Here is a 21,653-nt window from a genome sequence, read left to right as displayed (position 1 = left end):
ATTTTGTGATTTATATATAAATGGCTCTTCTCACAAATACATTTCAATACACACACACATGGATATCGGTATGTATAAATGTAAAATAAATCCATAAACAAAAATAGGTTTCACAAACACATTTCTGATCCACACACAAATGTGTCTTGTTTTAAATAAATATAATATAAATCCATAAATATATTAATAAAAAAAATACTTGCAATCTTCATAGAAAATGTATTTGGATGTTGTTACATTTATATACAAACTGTTAAACTTGAATTAACAAGACGCTTTTCATTTGTGAACTTGTTTGCATTTGTGAGTGAACTGGTCTGTATTTACATGTGGATTTTTGAGACTCCTTACGTGGCTGGATTCACAAATGCATTTTTTTCAACAAGGGACTCTCTGTAGCAAATCAGATGCCTCCCTCGTTTTCAGCCAATCACATGACTGCAGTCCCGACCTCTGAAGAATAAGTCCAGCCTCCGAGCCTCCCGGTTCCCTCGGTCAAATGTCTATGGGAAATAACGGGTTTTTTGAACGATCGTACATAACAATCTCTAGGTGGCGAAGAAGTAAAAGCTGCGTCACGTTTTGAACTACACACTTTTTCATCTAGTTTCGACTGGGTTTGGGATTGTCGGTGCCGTTAAAGTAGTAAACGGCACCGACAATCTAAAAACCCAGCCACTGCAGTCATGTGATTGACCGAAAACGAGGGAGGCATCTGATTGGCTACAGAGAGTTCCTTGTTGAAAAAAATGCATTTGTGAATCCAGCCACGTCAGGAGAGTCTCAAAAATCCATATATAAATACAGACCAGTTCACACACACATGCAAACAAGTTCACAAATGAAAAGCGGCTTGTAAATTCAAGTTTAACAGTTTGTATATAAATGTAACAACATCCAAATACATTTAGATGAAAATTGCAAATATATTTAAATTAATATATTTATGGATTTATATTACATTTATTTAAAACAAGACACATTTGTGTGTGGATCAGAAATGTGCTTGTGAAACTTATTTTTGTTTATGAATTTATTTTACATTTATAAATACCGATATCCATGTGTGTGTGCATTGAAATGTAATTGTGAGAAGAGGGTAATTTATATATAAATCACAAAATACATTTGTGAATCCTTCTCTGTGCATTCATTATTAATGAGACTGTTCTGAAACCATATAGGTGTGTATTCACAGATCCTACCCAAATACAACTTTGATATGAACAAACTCAAACGTAATCTTGTTAACCTTTAATGACTTCAAGTTACAGTATACAAGTAGATCAACATCACCCTTAAATCGAACAAAAACAAATTAAGAAGCAGGGAGACACGCACGCACACACACACACACACACACACACTCAAGGTAATGACCTACTCACTAATTACTTAAGACAATGTAGATCCTGAAAAAATAGATCCTTGCAGAAAAAATCTCAGAACTTAGGTGTGAAAAACCCAAAGGTCATCGCACTTTTTCATGCAGGCTGAGCAAAGCCGCATGTCTCTAAACCTATCTGTGTGTTTAGGTTAACTAGTCATCACTATTCATATAATGGAAGACGAATGGCATGTAAATATAACTACAAAATACAGTTCAGTCACTAACACAAAGTGGAGGTCGTGTATCCACTGGCGTTCGTTTATTCAGCTGATATTGCTGAAGAATAAGACCGAAGTAAAGTTATTCCCTCTAGGGTTAAAGGATTTTACTGAGCAGCCGGTAACGTTTGGAGGCTGCTGTTCATCCAGACGCTCAGAGGACCGCCTCGTCAGAGGGTGCCCCCCCCCGGGGGTCCCCGAGTCCGACGGGGGGCCCCTCAGAGCCTGGTCCGGGAGTCTGGACCTGGGGCCCCCCTGAGCCAGGTCCGGGGGTCTGGACCTGGGGCCCCTCAGAGCCAGGTCCGGGGGTCTGGACCTGGGGCCCCTCAGAGCCTGGTCCGGGAGTCTGGACCTGGGGCCCCCCTGAGCTGGGTCTGGGGGTCTGGACCTGGGGCCCCCCTGAGCTGGGTCTGGGGGTCTGGACCTGGGGCCCCCCTGATCCTGGTCCGGGGGTCTGGACCTGGGGCCCCCCTGATCCGAGTCCGGGGGTCTGGACGGGGGCCGGATGGCGAGGGCCCCCTGTGGCCCCGTTGATGACTACCTGGGCAGCGGCCAGGTGTCTCCGCTGTCTGTCTCGCACTGGGGGGGGGGGGCACAGACAGAGGGTCGTGAGGACTCGTACTCAGACCACCAGCCGGACCTACTGTATGACGGGGTCTTGGGGACCACCGTCCTGTCTCTCAGACCGGCCCCTAGGGCCCTCCCAACCCCGCAAGGAACCAGGGGCCCCCAATATACCGTCTTATGAGATTATTCTATTTTGTGTCGACTCTGTAAAGCGTCTGAGCATTTGGAAAAGCGCGATATGAATCTAACGTTCTATTGTTTTTTGTTTTTATTATTACGTTCCTGAAGGGTTCCTCACTGAGGCTGGGGGGGCTCTAGAGGTCCGGGGGGGGGGGGGTGATAAGACCTGGAGCTTTAGAGACCGGGTCTGGGTGAGGGCTGTTAAAATACAAACCAGGATCACTAGTGTCAGGCCCCAGTCCCGCCACAATAAAAGCCCCCGGGGTGAACCTGTGTCCGGGGGGAGGATGCAGGGAGGGGGTGGGGTTTGAGTCGCGGACCTTTCTGTCTGACGCTGATCCTCTGGACCTCCGGGATCAGGAAGCTGAACACCAACGCCGACACCAGCTCCTCAGCCTGCAGCTCGCTGTGGCTGACGCACACACACGCACACAGACATAGACACACACGCACTCACACACACACACACACACACACACACACACACACAGACATAGATGCACACGCACTCACGCACACACACACACCCACACACACACACACACACATAGACACGCACACGCACAGACATATATTATTGATTTATTACTATTATTTTTTTCTGCTCACAAAGTCCCGGACCAGCGTCAGACCACTGGTCCTAGTCAGACCAGTGACAGACCGCTGGTCCCAGTCAGACCAGTGACAGACCGCTGGTCCCAGACCAGTGACAGACCGCTGGTCCCAGACCAGTGACAGACCGCTGGTCCCAGTCAGACCAGCGACAGACCACTGGTCCCAGTCAGACCAGTGACAGACCACTGGTCTCAGACCAGCGACAGACCACTGGTCCCAGTCAGACCAGCGTCTGTCACTGGTCTGGGACCAGCAGCAGCGGTACCTCTCCTCCAGGGCGTGGGCCACGTCGTTGACCTCGCGGGCCATCCTCTGCACCTCGTCACGGGCCTGCTGCCCCGCCGTGCTCTCCACCACCCCCAGGACGACGTCCTCCAGGTACAGCTCCACCGTGGCCTGCTGCACCTGCACCACCTGCAGACAGGAGACACCGTCACCCTGGGCCTGCACCACCTGCAGACAAGTGGCACCATCAGCCTGGGAGCAGGTGATGCAGGCGTCCCTGCGACAGGCAGACAGACAGACAGACAGACAGACAGACCCAGAGACGAAGGAGCACCGTCTCATAGTGGCCGCCCGAGGTGACGGTGCTTTGCCCCACCTGCCGGAAGATCTCGTCCTGCTCCCGCCGCCGCCGCTCCTCCACCTGCCTCCGCCCGCTCTCCTCCGCCTCCCGCAGACGCCGCTCCCTCTCGGCCAATAGCGCCATGGCATGGATCCGGCGCTCCTCCTGTAGACGAATCAGCTCCTTGGACAGGGAGTCCAGGAGATCCACCAGCTCCGCCCCCACCAGGCCGTCCCGGGACGACGCCGCCTCCGCCTCCTGCAGCGGACGGAGCAGCTGGTCGTCACTCGGTTGGTGCATTTTGGATTGTGTAGCTCTGTGTATATCGGTGTGGTGTCTCTTCTGGTTGTGTATGTCTATGGTTAACGGTGTGAGGTCTGGCCTGCTGTCTCTCTGGTCGTGTCTCTCTATGTGTGTGTGTGTCTATGGTTAACGGTGTGAGGTCTGGCCTGGTGTCTCTGCTGGTCTCTCTGGCTCTGCAGGCCCAGCACCAGGGCGGTCTGGGTCTTCAGCAGCCTCTTCTCCTCCCCCAGCAGGGCGTGGGTGGTCCTCACCTCCTGGATCAGGGCCAGGTTCTTCTGCTTACCCGCAAACATCTGGAGGAGCAGCAGAGACCCAGAGGAACACAGAGTCACTGCATCTGACCGACTCACTGACTCACAGACCACCAGGCAGACAAACACACAGACAGACACTCAGACAGACACACAGACAGACACTCACAGACGGTCAGACAGACACACAGACAGACACACAGACAGACGGTCAGACAGACGGTAAGACTGACGGTCAGACAGACACTCAGACAGACACACAGACACACAGACAGACACTCAGACAGACACACTGACACACAAACAGACACTCAGACAGACGGTCAGACAGACACACAGACAGACAGTCAGACAGACAGTCAGACAGACACACAGACACACAGATAGACGGTCAAACAGACACACAGACAGACAGACAGACAGACGGTCAGACAGACACACAGACAGACAGACAGACACACAGACAGACAGACAGACGGTCAGACAGACACACAGACAGACAGACAGACACACAGACAGACGGTCAGACAGACACACAGACAGACAGACAGACAGGCAGACAGACGGCCAGACAGACACACAGACAGGCAGACAGACATACAGACCTGGTACTGGATGCTTCTTCCTCTCAGTAGTTTCTGCAGGACGATGGCGGCCACCTCCCTCTCCTCCTCCCCCTGGTGGAGGACAGAGGAATCGACTCAGAGGACACTTCCTGTTACTGTATATCTGAAGCGTGACTACGGAGGACGTCCCAAAACGTCGGCAGGCTGCGCTCTGGGTGTGGCCTGACCTCGGGGGGCGGGTCTACGCTGGGGGTGGGCGGGCGCTCGGGGGCGGGTCTCTCCTTCTTCACCAGGAAGCGCAGCGGCTTAACGACCTCCACGCGGTCCTTCTCTTCCCTCAGGGCCTGCAGGGGGACGACATCGCACATCAACCAGCCAGAGGGGTGGGCCGCCGGGCTGGGGGGCTGCTTCAGAGGCTCAGGGCTTTACTCCCGTCTGCCAGCTTGCGAGCTCGAACCCGAACGGACGCTACCTCGTGGGTCTGCGTCAGCTCCATCTCCCTGCGCTCGGCGCGCCCCACGAAGCCCCTGCTGGCCCTGGGTCCGGGGGCCTGGATCCTGGGCTCCAGGACGGAGGCCGGGAGGGACGCCTCCAGCTCCAGCAGCCCTGGGGGTCAGAGGGAGGGGTCAGGGGAAGCCACAGGGTCACCCAGACCCCCTCCGGTCCCCCTCCCCCCCCTCAGACCGTGGTAGGTGACTCAGACCTCGGTAGGTGACTCAGACCGTGGTAGGTGACTCAGACCGTGGTAGGTGACTCAGACCGTGGTAGGTGACTCAGACCGTGGTAGGTGACTCAGACCGTGGTAGGTGACTCAGACCTCGGTAGGTGACTCAGACCGTGGTAGGTGACTCAGACCGTGGTAGGTGACTCAGACCTCGGTAGGTGACTCAGACCGTGGTAGGTGACTCAGACCGCGGTAGGTGACTCAGACCTCGGTAGGTGACTCAGACCGCGGTAGGTGACTCAGACCGTGGTAGGTGACTCAGACCGTGGTAGGTGACTCAGACCGTGGTAGGTGACTCAGACCGTGGTAGGTGACTCAGACCTCGGTAGGTGACTCAGACCGTGGTAGGTGACTCAGACCTTGGTAGGTGACTCAGACCGTGGTAGGTGACTCAGACCGTGGTAGGTGACTCAGACCTTGGTAGGTGTCCAGGAAGCGGCTGCTGACCCCCCCGACGCTCCGGCTGTGGACACGGTCGGGGACGGAGCCGCCGCGGGTCAGGGGGGCGTAGGTCTGGGAGGCGTGGTCTGTGTGGTCGCGGACGATGTTCCGGCGCTCCAGCCGCCCCTCCACGTTGGAGCGCTTCGCCGTCAGCTTCCTCAGCGCTGACAGGAACAGGAAGGGAGGGTGTCAACGAGAGGCGAGAGCGGTGGGCCCTCCCCCCGCGGACCGCGAGGTGCTCACACAGGATGTAGTCGCCGTGGATCTTCCGGAGCCTGCTCTCCTTGTGGCTCTGGTGCCGGGTGAAGTTGAGGTCCTGGCGCTGGACGGTGGCCTCCGTCTGTTCCTGGGCCCTCTGGTGGAGCAGGTCCCTCAGGGTGGCCAGACGGGCCTCCTGCAGCCTGGAGCGCAGCACAGACACAGACACAGACAGACACACAGACACAGACACAGACAGACACACAGATAAAGACACACAGACACAGACACACAGACACAGACACAGACACACAGACACAGACACACAGACACAGACAGACACAGACACAGACACACAGACACAGACAGACACACAGACACAGACACAGACAGACACACAGACACAGACACAGACAGACACACAGACACAGACACAGACACACAGACACAGACACACAGACACAGACAGACACAGACACAGACACACAGACACAGACAGACACACAGACACAGACACAGACAGACACACAGATAAAGACACACAGACACAGACACACAGACACAGACACAGACACACAGACACAGACAGACACACAGACACAGACACACAGACACAGACACAGACAGACACACAGATAAAGACACACAGACACAGACACACAGACACAGACACAGACACAGACACACAGACACAGACACACAGACACAGACACACAGACACAGACACACAGACACAGACACAGACACACAGACACAGACACACAGACACAGACACACAGACATAGACAGACACAGACACACAGACACAGACAGACACACAGACACAGACACAGACACAGACACACAGACACAGACACAGACACGGGGTCAGTGGTACGGCCAGATAAAATGCCCCAGGGTAGATCTGAGGGTGGCCGATACCTTGATAAGGGAAGGTTGCAGCCTGCCTACACTTCTCTCTCTCTGTTATTTAGCGCGCCATGAAATGGTTCGATTCGATTTGTTGAGCTTTCCGTAGAATAGTATCGATGATCTGCTTTCACATGTTACGTCCTGGCACTTAATGTACATACTTACTGTATGTTGTTCGTCCTTGCACTTATAGTACTCAGCATGGTGTAGCATCTTACCCTAGCTATCTCTGTTGTACATGGGGAATGGGTTAACCTAGTGATAGTTAGCACTTGGTTCTATGAACATCCTCACTGTACCGGCAGAGATATATTGTTGTTTCTCTTTCTTCGGACAAATGTACTAATCGTAAGCAACTTTGGATAAAAGCTAAATGTCCTTAATGTAAATGTGAACGTAAACGTTAACTTGACGGGTCGAAGCCGAGAGGGCGAGCGAGTGTGGAGCGGGAGGCCGGTGGCCGGCGCTGACCGTTGGATCTCCCCCTCCCTGAAGGCCCACTCCCGAGTCTCCATAGCCTCCATCATGGCCCTCCGGCGCTCCAGCTGCTCCAGGTCCTCCAGGGGGGGCAGCCCCGCCTCCCAGAGCCGCTTGGCTCGAGCCCGCTGGATCATCTCCACCTCCGCCAGGCCGGCGGGCAGGCCTCCACCTGGGCAGAGCACAGGGGTGGAGCAGAGGGTGGAGCAGAGGGTGGAGCAGAGAGTGGAGCAGAGAGGTGGAGCAGAGGGTGGAGTAGAGAGTGGCGCAGAGGGTGGAGCAAAGGGTGGAGCAGAGGGTGGAGCAGAGAGTGGAGCAGAGAGTGGAGCAGAGGGTGGAGGAGAGGGTGGAGCAGAGAGTGGAGCAGAGGGGTGGAGCAGAGAGTGGAGCAGAGGGTGGAGGAGAGGGTGAAGCAGAGAGGTGGAGCAGAGAGGTGGAGCAGAGGGTGGAGCAGAGGGTGGAGCAGAGAGGTGGAGCAGAGAGTGGAGCAGAGGGTGGAGGAGAGGGTGAAGCAGAGAGGTGGAGCAGAGAGGTGGAGCAGAGGGTGGAGCAGAGGGTGGAGCAGAGGGTGGAGCAGAGAGGTGGAGCAGAGGGTGGAGGAGAGGGTGGAGCAGAGGGTGTAGCAGAGGGTGGAGCAGAGGGTGGAGCAGAGAGTGGAGCAGAGAGTGGAGCAGAGGGTGGAGGAGAGGGTGGAGCAGAGAGTGGAGCAGAGGGTGGAGGAGAGGGTGAAGCAGAGAGGTGGAGCAGAGAGGTGGAGCAGAGGGTGGAGCAGAGGGTGGAGCAGAGAGGTGGAGCAGAGGGGGGAGGAGAGGGGTGGAGCAGAGGGTGCAGCAGAGGGTGGAGCAGAGGGTGCAGCAGAGGGTGGAGCAGAGAGTGGAGCAGAGGGTGGAGCAGAGAGTGGAGCAGAGGGTGGAGCAGAGGGTGGAGCAGAGGGTGCAGCAGAGGGTGCAGCAGAGGGTGGAGCAGAGGGTGGAGCAGAGGGTGGAGCAGAGAGTGGAGCAGAGGGTGGAGCAGAGAGTGGAGCAGAGGGTGGAGGAGAGGGTGGAGCAGAGGGGTGCAGCAGAGGGTGGAGCAGAGGGTGAAGCAGAGAGTGGAGCAGAGGGTGGAGCAGAGGGTGCAGCAGAGGGTGGAGCAGAGGGTGCAGCAGAGGGTGGAGCAGAGGGTGTAGCAGAGGGTGGAGCTGAGGCTCTGCGTGGCCTCTCACAGGGTGGGGCCACGCAGCAGACAGTGGGGTGGGGTTGTGGACCAGCTGGTATGACCACAGTAATACATGTTACACCGCAGCGTTGGGGAATACTCGATTCTGATTGGTGGATAGCGTTCGCACGCTCTTCAACATCCGTTCTTCGGAGGAGCCGTAAAACCGAGGTCATAAAAGATCCCAGGGCACTTATCGTAAAGAGGAGGGGCTTCCCCGGCGTCCTGGCCCCACCAGGCTCATTCACTCTGGCCCCCTAATCATCCTCCTGTTTAATTGGCTGACTCATTGATTCCCTCACTCTCCACCTCCAGCTGGTGTATGGGGAGCGTTCTGGCGCAGATTGGCTGCCGTGCATCACCCCAGTGGGTGCTACACACTGGTGGTGGTGAGTGAGGTCCCCCCTTCACTGTAAAGCGTCTTTGAGTGTCTAGAGAAGCGCTATATAAATCCAATCCATTGTTATTCTTATTATTATTATTATTATTATTATTAACGGTCTGGATGTTACCTTAACACAAAAACAATGTGCTTGATATGTTTGTGTTGCGATGAAACGCCGATGAAGTTGGAGATGGAGTGACTAATATCTATTCTTTGTTGGCAGCTGTGGAGGATATCCTGTGGAAACTAATGGATAGTACGGGTGAGGCGTCAGCGTGCTCCCCCCCCCCCGTGCTGTCTAAACAGCACCATGCTGGGCGGATCACTCATTCTAGCAATATGCTAGTAAATTTTTCCACATATGGCTCATTATGATTAGCAATATGCAGAATGCTAATGATGGGTGCGTGGGATGGTTGACATGAGGCCTGATCCTGTCTCATCAGAACCAGCTACTGAAACTCAAACCAGTCGTTGTCCCTTGGAGACTTTTTACTATAATATTAAGGCCTATAATATTAAGACTCAGCAAGAATATTCGTTTTTTGACTTTTTGTTTTGATCATTCAATTGAGTAAATTAAAGTCGCTAAAAAACAAATACCCTGCTGCTGTTGGTGGCTTATAACCTTGGCTAACAAATTTAATTAGTTTAAATTACCTCTTTATCTGAATTACGTTAAATATAATTTAAAAAAATATTCAAAATGTGTTTAATGTGTGATTTCTAAATTAGAAATTAGAATTAAATTAGAAAGCACGATGACTCCTAAAGTTACCACCAGAAATTTTAATCTTTGATCTTACGGGCAAATCATGCATGAATTTCCCCGAACGCAAACTGACTTCAGTGAAAGTGCCTTTAAAGTTTTTGCAACCACGTCCTGGTATCAACTGCAGAGACATCTTAAATTAGACTGCATTTTCAAAATGAAGCAGTTTAAAACTAGGATAAAGGACTATTTGAGTACTAAATGAACATGTGCTAATATTGAACGTTGCTGGTGATCATGTTGAGATTATGTTAAATTGCCAATTGTCTTTTTCTGTTTTATGTTGTCTGTTTTTTTATGTATATTTTATGTGGAACAATATGCTGCTGTCGTGGCCAGGACTCCCTTCTAAAAGAGATTGGATTATTCCTGTTAAAATAAAGGTCAAATTATATAAAATTAAAAAAATGTAATAGATTCATAGTAGTAAATAATTAATTGTACTAAACTGACCCAGGAGACATCAGGCCTGTTTCTGTCTTATCCAAACCCCCCCCCCCCCCCACACACACACCATGTGACCTGGTCTAAGATGGCCGCCTCGTACCCCAGGTCAGAGAGGCCAGCAGCAGCAGCTCAGGGTGGGCCGTCCCAGGTCGAACCACGTACTCCGGGCTGTAGGGGTCCGTCTGGGCCTCGCTGTCTCTGTAGTCCGTCTGGACCCCCACAGTGCGATGGTACGGTCCGGTCGGGGCCGTCGGCTGGACCCTGGAGAGGGAAGGAAAGAGTCTGAGGACCAGGACCAGAGACCAGACCCCCAGGTCCCCAGAGACCAGACCCCCAGGACCTCAGTGACCAGACCCCCAGGACCACCAGACCCCCAGAGACCAGACCCCCAGGACCAGAGACCAGACCACCAGACCCCCAGAGACCAGACCCCAGGACCAGACCCCCAGACCCCCAGAGACCAGACCCCAGGACCACAAGACCCCAGGACCAGACCCCAGGACCACCAGAACCTGGCAGGACGGGACCCCTCCAGGTGGGTGTGTGACTTGTCTGACTCACGGGAGTGGGGCCAGGAGCAGTTCGGGGGGCGGGGGGCGGTCGAAGGCGATGAGGGGTCTTCAGGGAGGAGGAGAACAGAGAGGAGATGAGTGGGTGAATCCTCAGGTAAGGATGAGTGGGTGAATCCTCAGGTAGTCATCTCTTCTGATTCATTTGTTTAATGAAAAAAAAGATTTAAAAACTGAAGGCCTTACCAGGAAAAAAAAAAAGAGTTCTGAATCGTGCTGTGAGGGTTATTTTAGTGTGATGAGTGTAATCAATCTTAACCATCCGGGCTATCTAAATTAACATGTCAACAATGACGTCATAGTTCAGGTTTAAACCACCGTGTGGAGAACTTCCATCTGTCCGCTGCGTTCACATCGCAGTCCGTCTCTCTGGGCCAAGACCTGCCCCCCGGAACGCCTCTGCCACCGGCAGGGAAAACAGAGGAAAAACAGAAAAAACGTATGCATAATAAATAAAAAACGATATGTATAATTATTTTTATATATAGGCTGAAGCCTATATATAGGCAATATATATTTTATATAGCCTATATATTTTGTATTATATAATAATGATAACTTATTAATAATAATAATAATTATTATTATTTTTTATTATTATTATTAATATATGTTACAAATAGATATAGATATACAGACACGCACACGTCGCACACGCAAACCGACACATTCGACCCAATACTCATCGACCCTTGCTGCGTTACCCGGCCAGGGCCTGCATCGTGTGCCGGTCCCGCTGCATGGCTCCGGGCCAGCGGCGGTCCATGGAGGCCGGCACCGGGTCCACGGCGCTCAGCCGGAGGGCGAACCGCGGGTTGGAGCTGAACATGGAGTCAAAGTCCTGCACTCTCCTCTGAACCACACCGAGAGGACGAACGGAAAGGTTTATCAAGACCATGTCTCACTCTGGGTTTACAGCATGAGGCTGCAGTTCACAACAACTTCCCCTAAAAAGAAGCGCTTAGTGCGCTCAGTGGCTGAGAGACGGTTCGCATAGGAGGAGGTCTGAGGAGGTCTGAAGCCCCACTTGTCCTCAGTTGAGCTTCTCTAAAGCGGATCGAGTCTGCGGTGGTTTGGGGGAACCTACCAGGCGATCCGCAGACGCGTAGGCCTTGAAGCTGGACCGGGCGTGGTCCGCCTCCCCGGACACCGTGTGCACCGGGTCTGAGGGGGGAGAGGGTGAGGAGTGAGAGCGTGAGGAGCACCGGGTGGTCTGAGGGGGTGAGAGCGTGAGGAGCACAGAGGACTGTTGAGGGTGAGGGGATGACGCCACACGTACCGTATAAGTAGTCATAAGCGCGCTGCGGTCTGAAGCCTTTGGCGCTCCGGTGTTTGACCGACGCGGTGTGGGTCACAGATAAACTCATGGCGTAATGAACCCCAAGCTGTCGAGACGTGTGTCGTAGTGTCGGAGTTGTGGTGTAAACAGACAGGTGTGTGTGTGTGTCTCGGTTGTGTCTCAGGTTGTATCCGTTGGCTTCTTAGGAGGTTGTGTCGCGGTCACCATGGGGACGGCCCACGGACGCGCGGCGCGGGGGTTTGAAACCACTGTGTGGCACACGTCCGGACCGCTAGGGGGCGGACGACTGACGGTGTTGCCAGATTGGGACAGATTTCCCGGCGGCTGAGCCAATCAGAGGGTATGGATGGAATGATTAATTCAGCTCTTCATCAAGGTTCAAAATCACACAATGTTTACTGCAAAGTTTAGTGATTTTTTAAATTTTATACAATTGTCAATAGCCGTCTATTTGCAAAAATGGAAAACAACAAGGTCAACAGGAAGTGGAGAGCTGGCAGTTATCAGAGGAAACACTGCTCCCTGACTCACTCACTCACTCACTCACTCACTCACTCACTCACTCACTCACTCACTCACTCATAACAACAGAATATCTTCATTTCAATTGTAAAATATCTCAGAACACCTCATGGTGTCCAGAGTAGGACGGGAATGAGTAGGTTAAAGAGCATTATGAGTTCCTCCTGGGTCAGGTGCTTGCCGTCCATATGGGCAGGTGGGGCAGCGAACTACTTGCAAAAGAATGCAAAAATAATAGTTCCTCAGTAAATCATGGCTCCAAGTCTATTTTTAATAATGTGAATTTCACGTTAACTACCTATCTATAGTTTCTGTAGGCTTTCCGACTATTTTTGGTCTGTTGATATCGAATTTTGGCTGATGGTGGCGATTCTAATTGAGTTTAACGTGTCATGCAATGTGGGGCAGGAGAGCTCAGCAATCGCGTTCCTCCGTATGGTTTATCGCATAGCCCTGCAGGCTGAAATAACAATCGCAATCCGCGCTAAAAGACGCCTATATGGTCATAAAGTAGTCTGCCTCATGTAGAAGTGTTGTTGTTTTAACTCAAATTATTCTGCGCGTATCTGTCGTCGTTCAGATGCAGACATGGCGAGTGTGTTGCACCTGTGATTAACAGTGTTGATTTTCTGTTAAAAAACCTATTTGAGAGGTTACAATTGGAAGAGAAGTTAGAAATCAAACAACTTGGCCTAGACAAACCGGACATAAACATTATACAACAAACAAAGGATAGGGGGAAAACTTACAAAAGAACTTTCTCCCATGCATGGTATGAAAAGAAATAATGAATATGTGGTTGCTCAAAGAGAAACCCTGTGTTTTGTTTCCCATGTCTACTTCTTCGAGCAAGTGTGTCCACAGGACAGGGGGATATATGGACCACGGGTGTGAGTGATGTGAAGCTATAATAATGTATAATACAATATTATATATGTATATAATATATACATGTTACAAAAACAAATTGTGGGTGTCATACGCCAGTAGTTTCTGCCCCACTGAAATTTAGGGTCACCGCACGCTACTGTCCTGGGTAGAATCTCAGGTCACCAGCACTGACCTTTAAAGGCCAAACAAACCCTGACTAATATTAGGGCAGAATTGACGAAATTTGTATCTGTGATGGTTTCATCTTCTTTTAATTTTCCATTGCAACATGAGCCCCATAGAGGCCTGACAGCGTGTCACTGTGTGTTCTGTGGAAATGCCCTGCATTACCGTGGGTTGAACATTGGTGACAGGGCATTTAGCAGTTCGGCAAACACAACAAAATAAATGTGTGTGTAGATTCAGCAGCATCTTTTAATACCTCAAGACTTTAACTATGACTGTTACGAGTGTTTTCATAGGAATATGTCACTAAAGGCTATATGTCGCTAAAAGGAAACTACGTCTCAGCCTGTCATTTTGTTTTGAAATGTGGTTTAGAGTGGGAGGAAGAGAGGGTGCCCTTGATAACGATATTCTGGTTCGCTGGTTGAGGATGTGTGCGGCGTCGGAATTTATGTTTTTATTTAGACGGTTGGCTGTGTTGTCTGGGCTTGCAGTTCTCTGGGTTTGTTTCCACGCAGGGAGGAGCCTCCACTTTGGGGTTGGTTCACAGGCCTCAGGAGTCCCAGTTCAGTGGAAGATCTTCAGGGTTCACCAGAGCGCAGAACAACAAACAGGATGGTCCTAGACGGCCACGCAGCCTGCTCAGAGTAGAGTGAAGGAAGGTCCGTCTGTGGAACAGGGTCCTGATGGCGTCCCTCCCTGAGAGGGGGGTTGTCCCGGCGTTCCTCTGCACCCTGTGTGTCCTCAGAGTGGTTACACTCCTCCTTGTCTCCGGAGCTCTCAGCATGGAGCCAGGTGGGAAGTCTTTGGAATCCTTTTCTTTCTCCCCTTAGGGACCTTGCAGTCAGTAGAACGGTTGGTGTTGAGGGTTTGAGGTGTTGGTGACTCGGGACTTTTCGATGACCTCGTTGTGGTTATGAATCTGTTCTGAACGCCGTACATGTTTGTGAAGTGGTGGAACGTATATGTAGTGGTGTACAGAGTGTGTTTCTGGAATAAAAAGTGGCGTTGGAAAGGTTATGATGCAACAATGCATGTGTTCCTGCGCTGTGGGTCGGTTCAATGTGTAAATGTCTCACTCTTTTAGGGGGATAGGTTTTCTTCTGAAGGGTAAATATAGCGCAGTACGTTCACTAACTTTTTCCCAAGCTAAACCCTCATCTACTCCACCAACCGAAGGGTCCTAACGCATAGCGCTTTTTATTGTAATCATCAACACTGCCAATAACATTTAATATATAATCTGCTTTTAAAGGTAGCATCACAATGCTTTTCTCATAGGCACTCATTCCCTTGATTAAGCACTGCTTTGAGCTGACTACATTAACCATCTCTTCCAGGAGCTAAACACAAGCCTGTGAAGTCTAACTCTTCCACCACAATCAATATAAGTGAAATCCACGGTAAATGTTACGTCTTAATCCATGTGGCCTCAGATTTAGGATGTACGGTTCATTTAATGTGAACAATAAATGAAGTAGATAAATGATACTGTGTGTGTTAAAGGCCCTTCTCTGTTTAAGTTACCAAAATAAATCTGTGATTTGGGAACTAGCTTACGTATTATGTTATACGTATTACGTAATCAGTTACGATATGAAGATAAAAAATACCAAATAATGAATAATGAGGTTAAATTAATTAATAAATTAATACTTTCTAAATTATTTACTCAATATTTGCTTAAGCTAACAAAATATATTTATTTGATGGTGATCTATATAAATGCAGACCGTTTTTCTAATTTGATGTGTTTTGTTACGTATTAATTTAACATCCGTGTTTTACTTCATCCAGAGAGCAGAAATGAGGTGGTGGTGGGGGTCCAGGGAGCGAACGTCAGCCTGACCTGCTCCAACAAGACATGGACAGAGCTTTTCTACGTGATCTGGAGGATCCACGCGGGCCATAGTCCGTGTGCGATCCAGCAGGACGACAATGGAGATAACCGTAACACATGCAAAGGAGGCGTGGCCCTCCTCAACACATCCAGCGGTCAGCCCTACCTCCTCATCCCTGACTTCTCTCGCCGTGACGAGGGGCTGTACCAGTGTGAGGCCTCGCACATGGGCATTGGAGACTACCGCAACATCGAGCTGATTCTGTCTGGTAGGAGTCACAGCCCCGACCCCTCAGGGAGCAGAAACAGTACAACAACTGTTGAATTAAATTATTATTACACCATTCATTAACCTTTAGTTAACTCAGTCAATGCCTACCTCTGCATTAAATAGCGTTAATTAGGGGTTTAATGATTGTACCCTCATTGTTAATGTTGGGTATGTTTTTATTTTAACAATTCTCGTATTCGATTCTTCGAATCGTGGCGGGCTAAAAAAAAATGGTCACATGCTTGTTTAACAGAAAAACGTTTAATCAATCGCAAGCCGCCTGATCGTCTCCATGGTTACGCCTGGCCAAGATAAACTCAAACCCGGGTTCGGACTGTCAGGTAGAAAGATAATCCTGTCTGCCTTCTCAGGCAGCATGTGAGCGTTCAGCACAGATTGAGTTTCCCCCAGTGTTGAAAAGCGGCTCATTAGGTGTGGAGGAGGTCTCTTCATCACCAGAAGGCCATGTCTGACAGGAAGGAGAGGTCATTCGCTAATCTACCAGCATACCCACTGGACTGTAGCAAACGTTGCTCAACCTACCCAGCATACATCTAGGTGGACACGCCCATTTCTGATGTCACTAAAATACAGGAAAGGGCAGATTTTCAAACGGCTTGTAATGGCTCATCACACCCCCACCTGGTGGCATAAAATCACCCCTTTAAAAAGCCACACTTTTGATCGCTTTTGTAAGAACAAACTTTAGACGTTTGCCGGTCAGCTCTGGTTCAGGTGGTAAATGGACATTCTGCTTTTTGGACACATTGCGTTAGAAATGGCGTGACATGACGTCCGCGGAGCAGGTGCTGAGCTGGCAGACTGAAACGATGCAGGAAGTTTGGAACTGAAACAGAACCGAGATGCACGTGTCTCATCGAATCCACGGGTCTTGGAAGTTTGAAAGCAATACTCAACCCGATGCTCAATTCGATACCCAGCTCGATGCCAACCCGATACCAACTCAATACCCAACCCAATACCAACTCGATAACCAACCAGATACCAACTCGATAACCAACCCGATACCAACTCGATAACCAACCAGATACCAACTCGATAACCAACCCGATACCAACTCGATAACCAACCAGATACCAACTCGATAACCAACCTGATACCAACTCGATAACCAACCCGATACCAACTCGATAACCAACCCGATACCAACTCGATAACCAACCAGATACCAACTCGATAACCAACCCGATACCAACTCGATAACCAACCCGATACCAACTCGATAACCAACCCGATACCAACCTGATACCCGACCGATACCTGACCCTAATCAAGTGTGACCCATCTAGAAAGACAAACCTTGCGATGAACAAAGGAAAGTGAACTATTGACTATTACTGAGTCAAGCCTCAGTAATAGTCCCTGTGGGCTGGTATTCTACTCGTCTCTCTGTGTGTTCTGCCCCCCCCCCAGTGCCCCCCCGTGTGAGTGCCTGGCTGGAGTGGGTTGGCGCGAGGCGTGTGGCCATGTGCATGGCGGAAGGCGGGAAGCCCGCGGCCACGCTGTCCTGGAGGAACACCGGGAACCTCATCTCCAACACCACCACGACGCAAGGCCCCCTGGGGGCCTCGGTCACCGTGACGAGCACACTGGAGCTCCCAGGAGACGGAGCAGGTTGGGAGGGGGTCTGCTGCGTGGTCAGCCACCCGTCCTTGGAGACGGAGGTCACAATGAGGCCGGCGGACTCAGGACTGGAGGGTAGGCCTGCTTCACTCATCCTTCAACTTCCACATTAACATTGAGGGCCCTATAATTCGGCGCAATTGACTTAATCACTGGCGCATGTGTCCTTGCTAGTTTGCAACTGGCGCAGAGCGTTTTTTTCCCTCCTGCGCCACGCGTCAGTAAATTAGGGAATGATCTTGCGCCCCAAGGGGCGGTTCGGCGGAAGGAGGAGGCGTGTTCTGGCGCAAACATTCCCTGGTGCTATTTTGCAGTTTCAGGAACCACTTGCGCCACAAACCAGGAAATACCTGGTTTAAAGTCAGTGGCGCGTTGTTCAGATGCTATTTTAAGGGCGCATGCATAATGTTGCTTGTGCACCTCGCGCATACACTTTGCTTCTCTCATCTATAGCCACACATTCTTGGTAAATTATTTGGGAAAGAACAGCTGATACAGCGGTAATAAGTTGTACTTTTAAATCAATGCATCTGCAAACACCGTACAGCAAAAACATATTTTCTTGACACAGACATCGTGTATAAGCCCATAACTTTTAGGATTGATGAGTATTTGATCGTGAGAAAACATTGTTTTACCGTGAGTGAGTGTTAAAATGAATGAATGAATGCGGGCCCGCGTGTGTGTGTCTATTGGTAAAATAATTAATGAATGCGGGCGCCCGTGTGTGTGTATTGTTAAAATGATTAATAAATGCGGCCACGCGTGTGTGTGTATTGGTAAAATAATTAATGAATGCGGGCGCGCATGTGTGTGTATTGGTAAAATAATTAATGAATGCGGGCGCGCATGTGTGTGTATTGGTAAAATAATTAATGAATGCGGCCACGCATGTGTGTGTATTGGTAAAATAATTAATGAATGCGGCCGCGCATGTGTGCGTCCATCTGTTTAAACACACGCAAACTAAACACATAACGCATAATACAGTCCATGGCAATGTATATTAATGGGGGGACACATGCATATTAGGAACACAAATCGATAACGACAATGCATACAATACGATGTTTGTTAATGTTTGGCGTATAGCATTAAATAGAACCACAGTTACCGCATATCATATGTGTGTTAAGTTTTCTTTGCGTTTTATTTGAGGACTCAGTATTTCTGAAGTTGTGAAGAAAACGCTATTCCATGTGTGAATTAGGCCATATTATTTGGCCATAAACTGAGCCATTTGAAGTTTAAAATTCATGTGCATCTGTCTCATCGGAGACTGCAGACTGTCAAAATATCACCTCGTCAGATTCAAATGAGCTCATGGCTCAAAAAGGGGATGGGAGCTGGCACTCTCGTTGGTTTATTTCACGTTACGCCCAAACCACACCTACGGCAAATTAGGCTACTTCAGACCAACCCTTTTTAGATTTGCGCAAAGGTAATTTATCCGCCGGTAAAATAGCAACAATCGCCATAGAACCGCCCACAAAGCTACTTGTGTTTGGCACTTCTCACTTGCATTTCAGACCGTTAAAATAGGGCCCCACGGGTGTTTAGCAGAGGCTTTTATCCAAAAGGACAAATGAGTACATTAGTCAGAATAAGGAGAAACACCAATATATCGCTGTCGGTACAGTAAGGATGTTCATAGAACCAAGTGCCAAGCACTAACAATCACTAGGTTAACCCATTCCCCGTTAACAACAGAGATAGCTAGGAAAAGATGCTACACAATGCTAAGTACTATTTTTAAGTGACAGGACGTACAACATACAATAAGTGTGTAAGGGGGGTGTCTCTCCACAGGCCTCCATATTTTTTTATGAGATGTCTTTTTTATCAAACTGAGCATGAATCATATGTCTATAATAATGAACCCTTGATGATCATATGTTTATAATAATGAACCCTTGATGATCATGTTTATAATAATGAACCCTTGATGATCATATGTTTATAATAATGAACCCTTGATGATCATATGTTTATAATAATGAACCCTTGATGATCATGTTTATAATAATGAACCCTTGATGATCATATGTTTATAATAATGACAGTAGCTGCTATCATTGCTTTACACGGGGAATGGGTTAGCCTAGCGATTGTAATACTTGCACTTGGTTCTATGAACATCTTTACTGTACCGACAGCGATATATTGTTTCACTTCTTATGACAAATGTACTTATTGTAACAAATGCACTTATTGTAAGTCGCTTTGGATAAAAGCGTCTGCTAAATGCCCTAAATGTAAATGTAAATGTAAATAATGAACCCTTGGGGTTCATTATCTGGGGTCAAATCATGATTCGGTTTCGGTTCAACATTAAAATCACGGATGTGGCAGCAGGAGGTTGCCACATCATCACTCAATCTAGTGATGAGTAGGAGGTGTTAGTTAACCTGTTTAGTGTTGAGTAGGCCCTATGCTGAAGTTCCTTTTGTCTTCTTTTAAACCCTTTCGTTTTATTTTTAACCTGTTGGAAATACTTTTGAATGAGCAATTTTAGACAATGATGAGTATGGAAGTAAATCTGTCTCATCAGATTTTGAAAATAAAAAGCCATTGAATTTTAAGCACTGAATATTTATGCATTGAAATAACCTTTCTGGATTCTCTTTAAATGTTCAACAAATCATTTTCACCTTTATTTTGCTATGTTAAAAAATTTAAAATCATATTTTCAACGTTAAAAAATTAAAGTTAAAAATATTCAACGTCCCGAAATTCAACATGCAAAATTCAATGTATGAAATTCAGCGTTAACATCCGGGGACCCAAGGAAGAGCCATCGATTCTAGATGCTAGATCGTGGCCAAGCAAGGAGAGCGAGCGGAAAAAAAACTAAAAAAACATTAGACCCCCCCCTCACCTTCTTATTAAATGTGTTTAATAAATACATTTGATTTAATAAGCTTTTTACAGACCCATACAATGGATCAGGCTTTTAGTAAGGTCTCTCCCCATAAAAACCTACAGGCAGTGTTTAATGACGTTGATTTACCTTTGAGCATTTCCTTTTATAGGCTACTGTGTAAAATGCTGTTTAGAATTAACGTTTGTATCGAGAAAGAAAGACCCATCATCACAGCCGTTGCTGTGCCTTCCCGCATTAGAGACAGGTATCCAACGAGTGACACTCTTGTTCCCGCTCGCTCTCTTTGCTTGACCGGGATCTAGCATCTAGGTTCAATTGCTCTTCCTAGGGTCCCCGGATGTTAACACTGAATTTCATACATTGAATTTTGCAGCTGACTTTGGCATGTTGAATATGGGGACTTTGAAAATACTTTGTTGTATTTTTTAATGCTGAATATTTGTTTTTTAATATTTTAACATTGAAAAATAAAGGTGAAAATGATTTGTTGAACATTTCAGAGGCAAAAAATCATGATACATTATTTCAATGCATAAATATTGAGTGTTTAAAATTCAATGGCTTTTGATTTTCAAAATCCGATGAGACAGATTTGCTTCCATAGATGAGAACATGATTTAAATAAAAATAATTCCATGCATATATTAATAAAGTATCATGTTTCGCCGTGGTGTCCGCGTTTACAGCCTGGTGAAATAGCCAGGATCTGAGATTCTATCGACAGTACCAGCTCAACTCGCCTCGACTTTTTTTTGCGTTTCGATTGCCAAAATGAGGTACCTGGTACCTGGTACTTTCTAAGGCTGAGTCCGATTTCATTGCTCATATTCTCACCCCCCTGTCGAGGTTCCAAGAGAGTTTATCTGATACTTTTCTGCAGGGGCGTAGGAATGAGTTTAACATGGGGGGGGGACACATATCGGAAACCTGACAGATCCGTTAATGGTTTGGACAGAAATATGTCATAGATGAAATACACTGAAAAAATTCACAAATATATTTTATTCTACTAAAAAGATACATTTATAAATTTAAAGGAAAACACATTTTGAATGGCAGTAATGAACTGATAAATATCAAATCGATTCTTTAATTGCACGCTCAATCATCCAGTTTTTGTAGAATAAGAAGCGGTGACAAGACACTGTGTTGCGCTTTCAAAATAAAATAAAATATTTTTCTCCCCCCGGTATAATTTTTAGGTGGGACAAATGCGCCTGTCTCCAATATTGGAGGGGACACGTCCCCTCAGTCCCCCCCGGTTCCTACGCCCTTGCTTTTGTGTGACGTAAACAGACTGCTGGCCACAGATTGGCCAGAGTGATGCCACTGGACGAATAATGATGAGCGCGACGTCCA

At 48.6% G+C, this 21,653-nt stretch overlaps 2 protein-coding genes across 3 annotated transcripts in view; one reads left to right on the top strand and one right to left on the bottom strand.

The window, feature by feature from the left end:
• Positions 1 to 1,762: 1,762 nt before the first annotated feature.
• cfap91 (cilia and flagella associated protein 91) lies at positions 1,763 to 12,284 on the bottom strand (the record flags this gene model as incomplete). Its single annotated transcript, XM_079733500.1, is given in 18 exon segments — positions 1,763 to 2,187; positions 2,676 to 2,767; positions 3,236 to 3,384; positions 3,572 to 3,793; positions 3,985 to 4,131; positions 4,695 to 4,766; positions 4,883 to 4,999; positions 5,128 to 5,261; positions 5,796 to 5,984; positions 6,064 to 6,221; positions 7,402 to 7,579; positions 10,309 to 10,469; positions 10,770 to 10,826; positions 11,096 to 11,176; positions 11,482 to 11,630; positions 11,865 to 11,941; positions 12,057 to 12,257; positions 12,260 to 12,284. Coding segments are annotated over 18 exon segments (2,634 nt in total).
• Positions 12,285 to 14,243: 1,959 nt separating this feature from the next.
• The window catches only part of LOC307073615 (cell surface glycoprotein CD200 receptor 2), a 9,560-nt gene continuing 2,150 nt past the window's right edge, over positions 14,244 to 21,653 (top strand). Inside the window, exons 1-4 of one of the 2 annotated variants that reach the window (XM_079733513.1) lie at positions 14,244 to 14,450; positions 14,996 to 15,058; positions 15,453 to 15,764; positions 17,201 to 17,485. In XM_079733513.1, the coding sequence (XP_079589639.1) occupies positions 14,342 to 14,450; positions 14,996 to 15,058; positions 15,453 to 15,764; positions 17,201 to 17,485 (769 nt within the window). In that variant the 5' untranslated portion in view covers positions 14,244 to 14,341. The remainder of the gene's footprint in view (positions 14,451 to 14,995; positions 15,059 to 15,452; positions 15,765 to 17,200; positions 17,486 to 21,653) is intronic. The other variant, XM_079733514.1, reaches the window with a different exon arrangement.

This window comes from Pollachius pollachius (genome assembly GCF_949987615.1).
Source record: "Pollachius pollachius genome assembly, chromosome: 3".
Taxonomy (NCBI): domain Eukaryota; kingdom Metazoa; phylum Chordata; class Actinopteri; order Gadiformes; family Gadidae; genus Pollachius; species Pollachius pollachius.
This window is presented reverse-complemented; position numbering and strand designations above follow the sequence as displayed.